This window comes from Spermophilus citellus (assembly GCF_964194105.1).
Source record: "Spermophilus citellus genome assembly, chromosome: 8".
NCBI classification, from domain to species: Eukaryota; Metazoa; Chordata; class Mammalia; order Rodentia; family Sciuridae; genus Spermophilus; species Spermophilus citellus.
Window position 1 is genome coordinate 4214748 of NC_138189.1, and position 16596 is coordinate 4231343.

Below are 16596 nucleotides of genomic sequence, written 5' to 3' on the forward strand. Positions count from 1 at the left end.
GAATTCTCCCTTCTCCCTCCATGGGGAGCGACCCAGCTCTCACAGGTCGGGAGCCCAAGGCCCAGGAGGCTTCTCTTTCCTCTTCTCTTTCCTCACTGTTAGCAGCTTAATGTTAAAATGAAGACCTCAGCCCCCCAACAACTCCAACCTGCTGTCCCCGTTTCCACTTGATGCCTGTGAAAGGTCAAGGCAAAGAAGGGCAGTAGGAAAACTAGGCTTTCTACCCAGCAGCCCTGTCCAGACAGCCTGCTATCTGTCCACATGGGATGCCACCCAGGCCTGGCAAGAAGTAGGACCTGTTTGCAACAGAGGGACCTCCCTGGGCCCGCGTCCCTCCAGGTCCTCTCCAGCCTGGGAAGAGGAGGTAGAAGGTAAGTGAGCTTGGGGAAGCAGGGGAGGAGGAACACACAGAGCCCCTGAGATTTCCACCTGATCTCCGTGGCGGAAAGGAGGCCAGGCTCACTTTGGGCAGCAGGGCTGCCAGGCAAGCTTAGGCTACCAGGGGTGGGACACCAAGAGCAGCTCAGGCATGAGTGACCAGCGCAGGTGTGAAGGGCTGGAGTCAGCCTCACAGTGCAGTGCTGCTGCCAAGATCCAGGGTCTGTCTCAAAGGACTTTGTCACCCAGGCAGGGTCCTGACCTTTCTGCGCAACCTCCCCATCTGTGGCCTGGGGAGAGAGCGGCACACACACCAGAGCATCAGGCAGCCTCCAGGGGTCGGGGAGGAGTGCTGCTCCAGTTATCGTGGGTCTGCAGGGCAGTTTGTGGGAGGACATGGTGGTTATGTCTGACATTCTGACCACCAGGAACTGGATCCTGAGAAAAGCCACAGAGGGTGCCCTCAGGCCCCTGACAAGAGGCCAGCCACTCATCGCTTAGGGCAGAGCCAAGGACGTGTGAGAGCCAGTGAGGCCCCACTGAGCACAGGACGTCCTTGGCTTGAGTCTGGGTTTGACAGAGGGCCCAGGTCCTCACAGGACTGTCCCTTCTTCAGTAAGGGAGGACACTCCTGGCTCTGGCATGAAGCTGGCCAGCACTGGGCATCTCATGCTGTCTTGCTCAGGTTCCCAGCCTGTGGCCCCAAGGAGGACAGGCCTGTGTCCAGGCAGATGCATAGCAGCGTTCTTAGCTCCACAGCTGGTTCAATCCCCTAACCAGATATGGGGGTCACTGTAGGGACCTTCACTTGGGGCTCTGATGAATCCACAGCAGCCTCCAGCTCACCACCACTGGTGAGTGATCTGGGCCAGTCCCTTGGACTCCCAGCCACAGTGATGGGTACCCTAGGTGTGCCGGGGAGGACCCAACATGGTGCACATGCAGATGGGTCAGTGAGCAGGCTGGAGAACACAGGAGCTCCCAGAGTACAGTGCTGTCCTGTCCCCTGCCCCAGGACTCGGGCACCAGGCCTTCCCAGGCCCTGGGATAGAGGCCCAGCTGGTGGAGAGGGCCCTTCCCACGGTGGCAACGAAGGGGAAGAGCAGCCCCTACACACATTGACCCAGGATCCTGGCCTTGGTCTACTCTTGAGGACCAGCAGACAGATGGCCCTCAGCTTTGATAGTGGCCTCATCTAAGCCTTGAGACTATCTAAAAGGGGACCCTATCCCCATCTGTAACAGGGCCTAAGGGTGACAGGCCAAAGGGTGGGGCCTATCCTGTCCCCCTCCAACAGGCCTCTCCGACTCCTGGGGCCCCCAGTGGTCCCTGGGTGTAATGTGAGGAGCAAGACTGCATCATTGTCTCCCCGACAGGGATGGCGGTCTGCAGGCCCTTGGCTCAGCTCTGATGGACACTTGGTTCTGTTGTTGCCCTTGGTCCCCGCCTTCGTGGCTCCCATGGGATCCAGGGACTGCAGAAGCTGGTTTGCCATCTCAAAAGGCTGATGTGACTTCCCTTCAAGGTGAGAGGGTGACATGACTGTGGTCAATACCCAGACAGCACAGTGGTGCATGGCCTCTGTGGGGCCTGGAGCCACAGGCCAGGCAAGTGCCCTCCGAGGGTGCCTCTGACCAGTGGAGGGAGGATGGGAGGTGCAACCTGAGCAGGCGTGACTTTCTCGAATTACTGGACTCATGGGGCAAACTTCCCTTTTGCACGTCCACCTTAGTGGGATTCCTGCCAAGGACAGCAAACCCAGGGAAGGCAGAGGCCGGACAGCCTAGCAGACAGGGCTGTATCTTGTTCACCTCTGCGTTCCAGCAATCTGTGGTCTGTCTTGTCCCTGTGACCAACCCTGATGAGAGGTCCCATTATGACACCCACTTACACCTGAGAGAAAAGCTCACTTGAGGGTCTACAGTGGTGGGGGTGAGTGGGGGTGGAGGAGGGCCCTGGGACATGACATCCTGCCAACAGGCAGCAAGTACCCGACACCGGGGTTAGAGAAAGGCTCTTGGGCGGAAGCAGAGGGCCCATGCCTCCCAACACACTGTTCATAATTAATGGGATCTTGGTGAAACAAAAAGTGTGGTTTTAGAGTATCCAATGGAGTCTAGAATCACAGAGCCCAACAGCTCATGGTGCCTCAGTTTACCCACCTGTGCAGGGGCAACTCTACCTGTCTCACAGGGTTGGCCAACACCACAGAGTGCATGGAAGACTCCGGGCACTCAGGGGCCCCCAGCTCACATCAGCTGATGCTGTGAGCACCATCTGATGTTAGGCGGTGGTGACATTACCGTCATTGCTAGCCTGACAATGTGAAGCAACTGTCCCTGGAAATGCTGTAATCACCCACACCAGTGGCTACGGCTGCAGAGGCTCTGAGGCAACAGTGCCAGGCTGAGAGGTCACCTGACCAGCTGCCTGGAAGAGAAGCTGGGGGCTGGGCTTCCTCTCTGTTCTGGGTTTGGTGCAGGTACAGGCCTCCTCCTGGGCACTGCCATGGCCACTCACTGCATGTGCCTTGAAACCATGGTGACAGACAGCAGCGTCAGCTGCAACAGCAGTGGCCTGAGTTCTTTGGGTGATAGAGGTAAAGAAAGGCCTTTCCTAATTCTACAGTTCTGTGATATCAGAATTCCTGGGGATGGGAACAGGTCAGAGCCTGGGTGATAGGCCACCTCGGCACTGGCCCCTCTCCTGCAGGCACAGGCATCTGGGAAGCACTACGTAGACACTGTGCCAGAACCCCAGCGGGTAGGGGCAACAGTGCTCACAGCCACTCGGGGAACCAAGGCAAGCCACCAGGAAGGCACTGCTCCACCTCCTGTGGGCAGCCCAGCATAGCCGGGAGGAGGGTGGTGCAGCCTGCTCCAGCATGGCCTTGGGGGACTCCAGGGAGGGTGTCTCTGTCCCTGGTGCCCCACAAGGCACTGCTGATGTTTGATGAGGCCACGACTAGCTGCTTCACAGGCAGACACAGAAGCTGGGACCTACATGAAAGAACCTTTGAGATGATAAATAAAGACAACGCACTCTTTTTAAAACTTTTTATTTGGTGTTAACTCCACAAGAAAACAAAACAAACAAAAAAAAAATCAGTTACTCTGGTGTACGTGAAATCAGAACAATACAACCACGGGAAAAAAATCTCAGCCCAGGAATGGAAACTGGTACTTCAGTGCCATGGAGATGCAACGCGCTTCATACCACAGTGCGCTTCAGCGTTTGCCAACTTTATTTATTTTTTTAATGCTTTTTGTGATCATCCATTCACAAAACTAAAAACCACACTTTCAACTCTGTTGCTGAAAGCCTCTGAGTTTTAGTCACTTAACTATTAAAACAAATAAATACAGAATTTGTTAATCCCTTGGCCCATCTATTATCCGTCCCCATTCCCTGTGGAAGGTGCTCCACCGTCCCACGCCTGAGGAGGTCGGCACTCTGCCACCTGGAGCCCTTTCCTGATGAACAGCAAGCAGCTGTCCAAAACCAACTGAGCTCAAGGTTGTGTCTGAAATCTACTTATTTGGTCTCTGCTATGTAAGCAACGATTTCTAAGATCATCGTTGCCACAGTGATTTTAGGAATTTTACAACTTCCAATCCTTTTCTGCTGTTGCTGTTAAATTATATTTCAGTGCAGATGCTAATCAATTTTTAGGAAGCTCCAGAAAAAAGAAAAATACATAAAAACTTATCTGATGTCTGTAAATAAATAATAGCAACATAAAACCTCACACATGCACACACGCACACACAAACCCACTGTAAAGTGTCAAAAGATGTGCTGTATAAAGACAAACCCCCACGACGGCGAGATGGCACCAGAGGATCACATCAGGCCTCTCATGGTGAGGACACACGGAGCCTCGGCGACTCCACAGCCTTCCACGGTGTTTCTGTTATTGGGAAAAAGGCGATAAACTCACATGCTCAAAGCAAGTCAGGTACTTCACAGGCAGCTCAGCTCCTAGCTAATCAGGTGCGTCTGCTGCCTGAAGCAAGTGGTGAAGCTGTCTCGGCCACGTCGGGCATCACCGCCATTCCCGATATCACAGATGCTAAACTGACTTCACAGATTAGGTGTTTTTAAAATGATGCACTGATTAAAAGAGAAAAACAACCTAAAACGTCCAGGCTTTGCAGATAGTGCTCCTCCTGGCTTCAAACTGTTGTGGTGTTGGGAGAGCTCGAGGAGGTGTCTGCACGCACAAGTGCGACCTGCACGAGGTGCACCGACTCCCAGGCTCACCAAGGTGCTGCAAAGCAGGTCACATGAGGGGCCACATGGGCATGTGGGAAAACTACTCTACCCACCCAACCCACCGCACACACAACTCATCCAGAACCTTCTCTCCAACACAAGATGATATAAGAAGCTACATTACATCACAGCCACAAGAGCAGCTAGCTGCAGCAGCCAAAGATTTCTTTGGGGTGATAAGGTGGCCTTTATCTCATGTCAAATGTTTATAACTTCAAGTTTTGGGGGCTTTAATTTAATGTAGTCACCAGAAAATAAAATGTGCAACCAAGGTCCTCACTGTGTGCTGTCAGACTCACCACGAAGAGCCCTGATGGCGTTCTGGTGTCCACGCACTGCAACACCAGCTCGGGGCAGGCAGGGTGGGTGTCTCACCCCACTCTGCCTCATTTACCACCCCACGGCCCAAGTCCTTAGCATCTTCAGTTAGCAAAAAAGTCACAAACCACAGTATCTTCATGATACTTTGGGGTGGGGGATCCTAAGACAGAAACGCGGTATTTGGTGGGTCTCTAAAAGCACGCCTCTGTGGTTTCTACTTTGAATGCACATGAGATCTGACTGAAGGGAGACCATGGCCATGTCACTCAGGCTTCCCTCCTGCCCTCGAAAAGGCCTGATCCACAGAGGGCAGGACGCATCTCCCAGGGACTGAGAACAAAGCCACGTCTCTGAGCAGCAGGAGTGGTGTGGACACTGCGATTCGACGGTGTACCGACATGACTGCAGTGAGGGGCGGGGCTGCAGGGATGGTGCAGGCGCAGCGGCACCTCTACGACAAGCACATGCACACCCATCTGGATTCCACAACACAAGCTAGTCTATTTCAAATAGCCAAGAATTTAACAGCTTGGAAAAAAAATCTTCAACAGGACAGCTGTCCTCAACTCTAAAATAAGCAAGAAGAGAAAGATAATTACTGATCTGAATCAGTTAATTGAAGAAGAAACCTATTTGTTGCTTTAGATTAACAGGCCTCACAGAAGGGCAATTCCCATCACATATGGTTTAAAAATAATTTGTACTACTCTGCAGGTTAGAGGTGAGTGCGGGAAAAGAGGTCCTCTTCGCTGGGGCCCACCCACTCGCCACCACCTTCGGAGCCCGAGTCCCCCGAGCTGGAGCTGGCGCTGGAACATGTCTTCCTGCGGAGGCCGTTTGGATTCGCCCCAGAACCTCTCTCTCCTGTGCATCTTGCTTCATAAACAGAAGACACCTGTGAGTCAAGAAACAATTTTCAACAGATCAAAATCAGATTTTGCCTCCAAAGAGCTGATGCACCCTTTGTTCACACACAGAGATGAAGAAGGAGGCCCTGCTGCGCCGCACAGCAGCACAAGCTCCACTGCCTCAAGAGCACCTCTCCTTCAGCCCAGGAAGGACCCCGGCCCTCGCTCTGCACATCAGTCACTTGGACCAACGTGGCTCTGCAGGGTAGGATAAAAGGGTTGCTTAACTTCCACTAAGGCCTGCCTGCTGCAGGACAGCAAGGTCACACCCTTTGGGGCTTGCATTCCAGTGGAGAAGACTGACAAGCAGACCAACACACACAGTTTCAGACTGCAGATGCACAGCACAGGGGGAGGGCACGGGAGTGGCCGAAGGCACGGCTTTCGAGGAGAGGCAGAGCGCATGCTCATGGCTGCCTCGAGGCACTGCTTCTGAACTGGGTCCCGTCTTCGTGAATGCTGTTTAGGCACATTCTATTGTATGAGACTGCCCCCACCAGATGGCTAGCATTTCTGGTCTCCAGGACACTAGATGCAAGTGGCAGCCCCTTGGCAGTCCCGGCAACTAGCAACACTCCCTTCCCTGTCATCGCCACTAGACCAGCCCCACCCCACTTCCAGATGGCAGCATTGCCCCTTCTTGAGAGCCCCTGAAGCAGGAGCACAGAAAGCCAAAGAGCCAGGAGAGTGTCGGGACCTGAGGTCAGAGAGGGCAAAACAACAGGGCCTCACAGGCGCACAGGAAGTCTGGATTCTGTCCCAGTGCAGCGGGTAGAACGTGTGTCCTACAGTCTGACTGCTGGGCTCACAGATCAGGTCCACACTGAATCAGTGTCTCCACAACCTTAGATAACAGCATTTACTCTTTCTTCTTCTTCTTTTTTTGGTACTAGGACTTGAACCCAAGGCTCTCAGCCACTGAGCCACACCCCTAGCCTATTTTAGTTTTTATTTTGGAAAATAAAATTCAGGGAGGGCCTTGCTGAATTGCGGAGGCTGGCTTTGAACTTGCGATCCTCCTACCTCAGCTCCCCAGCTGCTGGGATGACAGGCGTGGCCATTGCACCTGCCAGTGTATACTCTTTAGATGCTGCAGTTTTCTACTGTGTAAGGTGGACATGCCAGCAGAGCCTAGTGCACAGGGTGCTGTGACGCCACCCTGCACTGCTGGCCGGAGAGGTCGGGGGAAGTGGGAAGAGGGAGCTGGAGTGGCAGCTATTGTGGACTGGGAGCAGTGGTGTGGCCCAGTTGGGTAGAGGGAAGGTGAAGAGGCTGAAGGCACACTGCCCGGGGGTGAGAGCAGGGGCTGAGGAGTGGCTCTTGATTAGGTTTGGGGATCGAGGCTGGTGGGGCAGGTGATAGGAGCTGTTCACTGAGGCAAAATCCCTGGAGAGGCCTCATGAGGCAGCCTTGCCGCATCCAGTCTGACAGGTCCACGGTACCAACACCAAAGGGCACCTGAGGAGAGCCCTCACTGGACTTGAGCCGACACGCAAGATCAACACTGGGAGGCAGAGGAGCTTCCCAAGGCCATTCACCTGTCTGCCTAACGGCAAGGTTTGAGACTCACTGAACCAGGCCCAGCCAGGCCTTGTTGTCCCAAGGCGCTCACTGGCCCATCAGAGAGGCAGACATCAGAAGCCACACACAGCTGGGTGCCAGGCCAGTAGGATGCTGCTCAGGGAGTGGCAAAGGCCCCCAAGAAGTTGGACAGGCAGAACTGGCCCCAGGACGGTCTCCCCTGGGGCATGCCTCAAAAGATGAAAGGGGTACCACTGAGGGACCAGCAGCGGGGTGACAGGGGCAGCTGTGCATTGAGAAATGCTCTGTGGCAGCCCTGGGAAGGAAAGGCTGGGAAAGCCAGGGCTCCTTAGGAAGCTTGGCCAGGGATCATCAAGGTGGGCTGTGAGGCAGACCACAGGCCCAAAGAAGGGCCAGAGAGGAGGAAGTCTGCACCTGGGGTGGGGTGGCATGTCCCAGGACTCCCAGGTTTCTGACTAGAGAGATAGGGGAGGTGGTAGTCATTCTATGTTAATAACGAGGAGGACAGTCCACTTACCCTATTAAAATCTAACAGACGCTCTTCATTACTGGGTATTTCTTTAACATCTGGATACTCTTCTATACCATTCTCTCCCTTGGCATTTGTATAACATTCTTAATCATTTTGAGTGGAGAAGGGAAGAGAGGGAAAGGGGAAATTCCATTAAGACACAGTTATGAAACACACATTCTTGTTCCGTTTTCACTGAAAAGCTAGGTCTCCCAACCCTCTGGAGATTTTAGGTAGTCATTAAAAGCATAGTTGGCCAGGTGTGTGCGAGAAGAAAGCCGCACCAATAGCAGCTTCTTGGACCCGCCACTCTTGAGTGAGTTCTTAAAACCAGGCCAGCGTAAGCTGGTACTCCTACTGCTCCACCACAAGACGGTCACTCAACAGTACACCAGCACACTTGCCATGTGACAGGCCCTGGGGGCACAGGACAAAAGGACCAACGAGGTCTGTGCTCTCAAGAAGGAACGTGGAATGGAGGAGACAGACGATGCACCATGGATATGCTCATAAAACACAGGAACAGAGGAGCTCGGACAGAGGGAGGTGCAGTGAGGAGACACAGGGGGGCAGTGTCCTGGCTTCCTTCTGACTCAACACCGAGCTAACACGCGTTCACACCATCTCTGGGGCAGGGAAGGAAGTCAGGCCCGACTTCCTGCACAAGTGGCCCACTGGATGGAAAGGAATCGAACCCAGGGAGGGCAGCCGTTCTCTGCCTGGGCTGCATGCCCAGGTCACCCGGGGGCTCTGGTCTCTGGAGCTGCTCTCCAGCAGCACCTCATTCCCTGACTCCCTGAAGAAGGCTGCTGTGGCAGAGGCACGGTGAAGGGCGGGGAGGACTCCAGCAGCGCTGGGTTTGACCTGTGAGCCCTCCACACCTGGTCCTCCACGAGTGTTAACATGAGGCGTCAAGCACATGCTAAGACTCCCCCACCCACAGCCACGGGGACAAGGTGGGCCTCGAGGAGCACTGCACCACCTCTCCATCTGGGGTGGACCTGGGCCAAGGGGTCTGGCAGCTGCAGGCACTTGAAGTTGCTAAGTCAGGTCAGGAGAGCAGCCTAGGCCCCAGGCTGGTCAGGCTGCAGCTGATTCCATGCTACGCCATCCACATGCAAGGCACGTCAGAGGGTGACACAGCGATCACACCCTCTACAGCTGCTGGCCAGGACAGGCTTTGGGATGGTTGCAGAGAAGGCCACCACCCTCTGATAAGGCTGGAGACCCTGTCTCACCCCTCCTGGCCAATTGCCACTCATCCTGCACCCCTCCCCGCTGCTGCCAGGGGAGGGCTATGAGGGGTAGGAGGCTGTTCCCTAGAATAGAATATGCTCACGGGTGGAGCGATCCTCTGCCCCTTCATGCAGGGAATCGGGAAAGGGCAATGGTGAACTGCTGTCCTTGTTTTCCTACTGCTCCACCAGGTTTTGAGTGACATGTATGTGTCAGGCACTGCTCTAGGTACTGGGCACTCCACAGCTACCAGGAAGGCATTCCTTTTAGGTCCTTAGAAATACAGCAGTGGAGACACAGGAAGACCTAGGCACTGCCAAGGCTGAGCAGCTGGACACAGTGGCACTGGGCTCTGGCCACTATCTGTGCTGCTCCCCTGCAGGGCTTGCTCTGCAAGGCTAAGGCCACACACATTGACATCAAATGGGCCTTCGAAGTACCAAGAAGCCGTTCCCCAGAGCCCTGGAGAGTCTCAAGGCTCTGTGAGTTCCCTGCCAGTCCCTGGCTGGCCTCATCCCACTGTACTCCTGAGCTTCCCCCTCTGGCAGCCACACTTCTGCTTGGCCTCTCTCCCTGTAGAGCCCCAGCTCTAAGTGGTTTGCACCATGCCCTCAAGTCCCTGCTCGGAAGGCCCTTGAATAGGAGGAGTGGGACAGTTTGCCTGTGTTCCCAGAGCCTGGAACAGTGTCCAGCAGAATAAAGCTACGCATCTGCAGAGTGGAAGCACCTACCATGGCAACACAGGTGAGGGCAGAGCGCCAAGGGCGTGTGTTCTCAGGCCTGATGGGTGCCAGGACAAGCAGCCCCACCTCAGCCTGTCTCTGCACCCTACTGTAAAAGGGAACAGTCCCCTTACCAGCAACCCAGAGGGCTCCAGGCCAGCCACTGGCCCAGGGTAGCACGTGCCTGTTATGAACCACTTGCAACACTGGAACAGGAGTCCCTGGCTATTTCTGCTTGGTGGGTGAGGGGCTACCTGTTTTCTTGGCTAACCCTCTCCTGAGGCTACTTGTCCCCATCCTGTAAGTCAAAAGAGGGGTGCTTCATAATGTCACTGCAGGGCAAATGCATGGGATTTAGCTCTACCACTATTTGTCCTCTGAGTGTTCCTCTAGTGCCACCCCACCTCACACACAGAAGCACCATGGACGTTCATCTGCTAGCAGCTACTGAAAGACTGTGCAGGTGACCAGGAACCTAGAATTAGGAGCTAGAGCTGGGTTTCCACTAATGGAGGCAGAAAACTGAACTCAAGTAAGGGAAGCATGAGATGAGTGTGTTGGAAAATTGCTATGAGGAAAGGTCTCCCACCATGAGACAGCAAGCACCCGTCTCTCGGGGCCCTTCCTTCTGTGCACAGCTCTGGCACTTCCCACCTGCTTCCCTGCACCTGCACCTGTCTTGTCCTGACCCAGCTGCAGGCTATATGTTCAGGAAGACAAGGTATGTGCTGCCCCAACCCTGAAGTCCAGCTCAGTGCCAAGCACAGACTGCTGTGGTGGAGGACAAAACTTCTGGACCACAGGATATACAACCTGGCCTCCAGTCACGCTTAACAGTTGACTTGCAAGATCTGGGCAAATTGCCCCCCTTGATACATAGCTTCCTCTTCTGGGAACTAGGCCTAAGACCCTGCCAGGCTGCCACAGAGCAGCTTGCCAACCCTGAGGCTGCCAAGCCACTAGCTAACACAGGAGAGGAGCAGCCACCACCTTGGACGGGGCTCCCAGACAATCAGAAGCCACATGAAGACTCGGCCCTCTGCTCTTCTCGGGACCCCTGGGGAGAAGGAAAGGACTTGGGAAGCTGCCGCAGCTGCAGACCAATGAGAAGCAGACAACCCCCAAGAAGAGTCTCGGTGCTAACCCTGCCTCTGTCCCATCGGCTCTGCCCAGGCATGGGAAGGAAGGCTGACTGTGGGCAAGTGTGACAGAAGCAAACCCCTGAACACATACGAGAGCACCGTGGCCCTGCAGGGCTCTGATGGGAGAGACTGGTAAGGAACCAGCATGCAGGAGCCAGGAGGCCAGGAGCCAGGCAGGCTGAGCAGGCTGACCTCACCCTTACAGATGTTTCTTTAGCTCTTGCTTCTCCCCAGACTCTAGGTAGAAATGTCTTATAGCTCTGCACAGGTCCACCTGGGAGGCTCGGATGGTGCTCTCAGAACATGCCCCAAACTCGTGACCTTTCTCCCAAATCAGCAGCTGCCACCCCCGGCCACCATCTCCCCGTCTTTATCTGGTGCTCACTCCTCACAGGAAGTTGCTTGACAAACACATCTCTACACGTCTTGATCATGTTCCCTTTATCCCTGCCACTGCCACCACCTCAGTTCACACCTTCGTCTTACCACTCCAACTTCTGCCACAGCCCAGGCACCTTGGCAGATGCCCTGCAGGTCCAGTTCCATCTCCACTGCTGCTGCAAGTGTCCTAAACACACACCCGACCTTGACGCTTTCCAAACTGAAGTCCCTCATCAGGCCCTCCCTACACCCTCAACCCCCGACAGGACCTTCCCCGTCTACCACAGCCCAGCTGAACACAATGGCTCCCTGCTCCTTCTGCCTGCCCCAGTTCCCTCACCCTCTTCTTCCCAGGCACTGCCTCGTTACCTCTTCCTCCCCAAGTCCATATAGCTTGTATGCATCTCATCAATGGTTGGACTTTTCATGAATTTCCTGTCCTTTCCCTCCATCAGCCCATGGCTGAGTTCCAGAGTGGAGTCTGGCTCTTACTCATCGCTGTATCCCCAGAGCGTGGCAAAGCACTGGCCACAGAAAACCCTCTAAGAGTCTCCTGGACTGATAGTCACAGCCAGAAAACTTACTGCTCTTAATGAACTCAAAGTCTGAATGCATAATGAATAACACAGGCCTCCTTACCTTCACACTCTGATGCAGGGAAGAGAGGAGAGTACAAGGCTTTTTCCCACCAGGTCTGCTTTTCTTGACTTCTATTCATTTCTTGTACATTAGTGTTCAATACAGGAAACTGTTCAGATTAAACGAAATATAGAAAACGTTGATAAATTTCAGGATAGAGGTAAAAATATAAGTTTTATTTATTAATTATGGACTAAAACCCAGGGCTTTTTTTGTGTATGTGGTATTGGAGATTCAACCCAAGGCCTTGTGCCTGCCAAGCAAGCACTCCCCCACTGAGCTACATCCCGCCCCCCAAATCCAGGATTTTTAAATTGGTGAGTTTTTTACTGTTCTGGATATGGTAAAGAAAAAAAGGCCAACATGTTTGTAGAAAATAAAGAAAGACTTCCACTGAGTGATAGAGCTAACCCTTATCTGTAAGTTTTGAATTCACATTGTTTCATCTCTTGTACAAAACTGTTATTTTTCCTACAAAAAAAAAAGAAAGTCTTCTTTAAAAAGCACTCACACTGTAAGTGGAATGACCATCTTGCAAGCCCAGAGAACTCTTAACAAGGCAAAATTACAACAGAACAGGAAATACACCTAAACTAAGGCAAATTTCTTGACTTCAGCAGTGCACAAAGATAACATGCACCCTGAGCCTGAGGTGTTCTAAAGAATGGGGGCCTCTTCTTCACACATCAGGCAGGAGATAACAAAAGAAGAGATGGGATGCAAGGTAGGTTCTTACAGGCAGTTACTAGCCTAAATGTTTTTCTTTAGAAAAAAACTATTTGCTCAGGTGAGAACTCAAAAGGAAGCTGGGACAAAAAGAAGACAAATCACAAACTCATATTCAAAACCCACAGCGTTGCCTGAAAGCCATGAGGGCATGACTCCTGAGGAGCAGGGGAACTCACACCCTGAGCCCCGGTGGCCAAGGCAGAGTGGAAGCACCCAGCCTCACAGGAGGGACCCAAGTCAGAGTCCAGTCTCCAACTCTCAAAGCCCAGCAGGACCCTGCCACCAACCTGGGCAATGAGGCAGCGTGGCTGGTGGTCAACAGCGGCTCTCCTCAGTGACCCAGGAGAGTCCTTGAGAGTACTCATTAGGAGATGCCTAGTCAGTCTCGGTCAGCACCTGCACCCTGGTGGTGTCCTTCCACTTGCCTGCCCAGCTCTCCCAGATGAGGCCTGGCCTCTGCATCTTTGTATTGCCCAGGGCCCCTACACTGTGCTCTCTCGGAGCAGCCCTGGACTCTGCGTGAGTCTTTGCTGTTTTAAGATGTGCCACTGTGGATTTGAGTTTAACATGATGTGTTCTGGACTGTTTTAGTAACTAATAAACAATTCTCCAATAGGATTCTGTTACGCTTAAAATTGTAAATTATTTTATGGGTCTAAAATTGCTTGATTCAATAACATGTCTTTTACAACATAAGAAACACTAAACTTTTTGTTCTCATTTTATGCATCTTTTCAGATATATTCCTCAATTAGGAACTGAAGGAAACCGTACTGTCTTCCCAGGTCAGTCAACCTGCACTGTTTTCTCCGCAGCTTATCCTAACAATAAAAACTAGTCCTGCTGTTAGATAATAGATGCCCAGGCCAAAGGAAAAAAGTTCTACCTCATGCAAATGAGGTGAGAAACGCGCAGGTCAGCAGTGAATTTGAGGCATGTAAAGCACCTGGCACACCATTCCCAGCACCCTGAGCCCTCGGCAAGGCCTCGCCTGTCCTGTGATATTACTTAAAGCCATTCAGGCAGCAAGGAAGGCTCCCCTGGCCAGAATCCCCTTATCATCCCAAGGCACTACACAGAGAGCTGGATCTGGAGGTGGCAGGCGCCAGTGTGAGTTCCTATCAATTTTTCTAGTGTGGGTTCAGTAAGACTGCTTATCTTTTAATCCTTTATTGAGACAGGAAGCAAGGAAAGGATGAGAGAGGGAGAGAGTTCATCGTGGAGGACAGGGCATTGCAGGAAAGCAGGCCGGAGGGCCAGGACACCACGGGGCTTGGAGCCCAAGCCAAGCCGAGGCCAGCTGCCAATGGAATCGAACTGGAAGCTTTTAAAGGGCAGGCCCACGTCTTACTCATCATCTTTGCATCTCCAAGCACAAAGTAGATTCTCAGCATCTACAGAGCTGAACACACCAATTCCTGGGCCTAGACCCATATTACTGAGCACACCAATTCCTTTCTCTCCTGTTGAAACCACTGGTAAGAGCCTATCAGTTTCTACTACAATTTTAGGAGTCTTTCTGTATCTTCAATTTGAGTGTCAATTCCTGTGGTAGGCATTTAACAGGGCCAAGTGACTCTTGACTGAAATCTCTGAAACCATAAGCCAAACAAATCTTTTTTTTTTTTTTTTCTTTTTGGTGGTACTGGGGATTGAATCCACAGGCACTCTGCTACAATTACAAGTGTATGCCACCATACCCAACTCTAACCAAATCTAAGTTGATTTTTTCCATAAGCAATGAAAAGCAAACAGAAAACTGATACTGAGAAGTAGGGTCATTTCTGTAACTATACTTAGTGATGTGATTCAGAAGCCTTAAGAACTGGTTGGCGGAAGAAGTTTGGAAAAATTTGGCAGAAAGACGAGAATGCTATAAGCAGAGTTAATGGGTGATTCTGGTGGGAGATCAGAAGACCAGAACGCTGATAGGACTATGGAGAGTAAAGGCTGTGCTAACAAGGCTGCAGACAGAAACGAGGACTCTATGGGGAACTGGACTTGTGGCCAACCTCAATATATTCTGGAAAAGAACTTTTCTACATTATGTCCATGCCCAGAGACTTTGTGCAAGGCTAAATTTAAAGGGGATGGACTGATTAATTTGGTGGAGGAAATTTCAAGGCAGCACAGCACTCAGGTAGTGGCCTGGATACTGCTGGCTTTCAGCCAGGTTTACTGTGAAAATGGGGAGCAGAAAGCAGAGTGGAAAGATATGAAAAACTTGACCAGAGAAGGAGTGAAGTCCCAGCCAAGAAGAGTACAGTTGCTAGAGATCAGCACCATTAAAAACGAACCAGCAGGGCTGAGGATGCGGTCAGTGATGTGTCTGCCTTGCATGCAGGAGTCCTGGATTGGCTCCCCAGCACTGTGGGACCAGGGTCACCAGGGCAATGGGAACAATGCCTTGAGGGCAACTTAGGAATCAGCAGGAACTTCAGACTCTAAGTTGCTGTTTGAGACCAGCGGCCCACTGTTGAATCCCCACCCCACCCCACCCCACCCCTGATGGAGTCCCACTGTTCAGCATCAAGGCATTCAGAATGCAGCTCGCTGGCTCAAGTTCAAACTGGCAACAGGCACTGGCATCATCTATGTGACACAGTTTTGTAGACATGCAGAATGTAAGAGTTACAGGATCATGGAGGTTGCCATGGGAGGTCAGGCAACGTCTGGCAGGTCAGGAGTTCCTACAAGCACCTCTGACAGGGTGAAGTGTGAAGTTTTAAGAGTCAAACTGAAGCTCCATTAGAGACCCCAGTTAAGTTAGAGATGCCAGGAAGTTAGACCGGCTGCCAAAGAAAGCTGCAGGCGGTGGGCAGAACCAGCCCTAGAGAGCGTCTATGTGGGCTGCAGCCAGCAAGGCTGTGGGGTGGGGCTGCCCAAGCGCCGAGGAGCTCACCTCACACCACCTTGTGCCCTGGATGCCAAACAAGGAGTTACATGATTTAATGTTTACCCTGCTGAGTTCCAGTCTTTTGTTGGTCCAATTCCTTCCTGCTATCTTCCTGTTCCTCCCTTTTGGAATGGGAGTTTACCCTGTGCCACTGTATCCTGAAAGTACATAACTTGTTTCCTAATTTTTAATAGGGGCTCACAGCTAAGAGTTTGCCTTGACATTTAAAGGAGACTCTGGACCTGGATTTTTGAACAATGATGGACAGTTAGACTGTAGGGGTTCTTGAAGATGGACTAAATGCATTTTGCATCATGGCAGAATGTTGTGGTTTGGATCTTAATGACCCAGAAAACCCACGTGTTAAAGGATTGGTCACCAGCCGGTGGCACTATTACAAGAAGCTAGGTCATTAGGGATGTGCCCTTGGAGGAAATACTGGCATCTCAGCCCTTTCTCTCCCTCTTTGCTTCCAAGCCACCAGTAGTTGAGCAGCTTTGCCCCCGCCACGATGCTCTCCCTTGCTTGCGGCCCGAAAATAATTGAACCAACTGACCATGGACTAAAACTCTGAAACTGTGAGCCAAAATAAGCCCTTCTTCCTTGAAGCTATTTTTCTCAGGTATTTTATCACAGCAACAGAAAGACGACTAACATGACCAACGTGCATCACTGAGACAGCCTTCCCCTCAGCTGCTGCCAACTTTTAGGTTGTGAGGCAGAGACCACACTTTGCTCATCTAAAGAGCTCACACTTTACTCAACTTCTGGTTTGGTTGTGACTAAAAGGAATGCAGAAAGGACAGAGGGAACAGGAAGCAAAGCAAAACAGAACAGGCCTGCCCCGAGGAGACACACACACCTGCCTGCCTCTGGGTGTCTTCTGGGCTCCCTCCCTCCAGGGCCTTCCTCCAAT

At 52.3% G+C, this 16596-nt stretch overlaps 1 protein-coding gene across 7 annotated transcripts in view; it reads right to left on the bottom strand.

The window, feature by feature from the left end:
• Positions 1–3420: 3420 nt before the first annotated feature.
• Positions 3421–16596, bottom strand: part of KIAA0232 — an 82400-nt gene continuing 69224 nt past the window's right edge. For 5 of the 7 annotated variants that reach the window (XM_081304092.1, XM_081304093.1, XM_081304091.1 and 2 more), the window contains 3 exons: positions 12056–12164; positions 7942–8039; positions 3421–5869 (listed from right to left, as the gene is read on the bottom strand). In XM_081304092.1, coding sequence (XP_081160218.1) covers positions 5690–5869; positions 7942–8039; positions 12056–12164 — 387 coding nt within the window. In that variant the 3' untranslated portion in view covers positions 3421–5689. The remainder of the gene's footprint in view (positions 5870–7941; positions 8040–12055; positions 12165–16596) is intronic. The other 2 variants (XM_081304097.1, XM_081304096.1) reach the window with 1 other exon arrangement.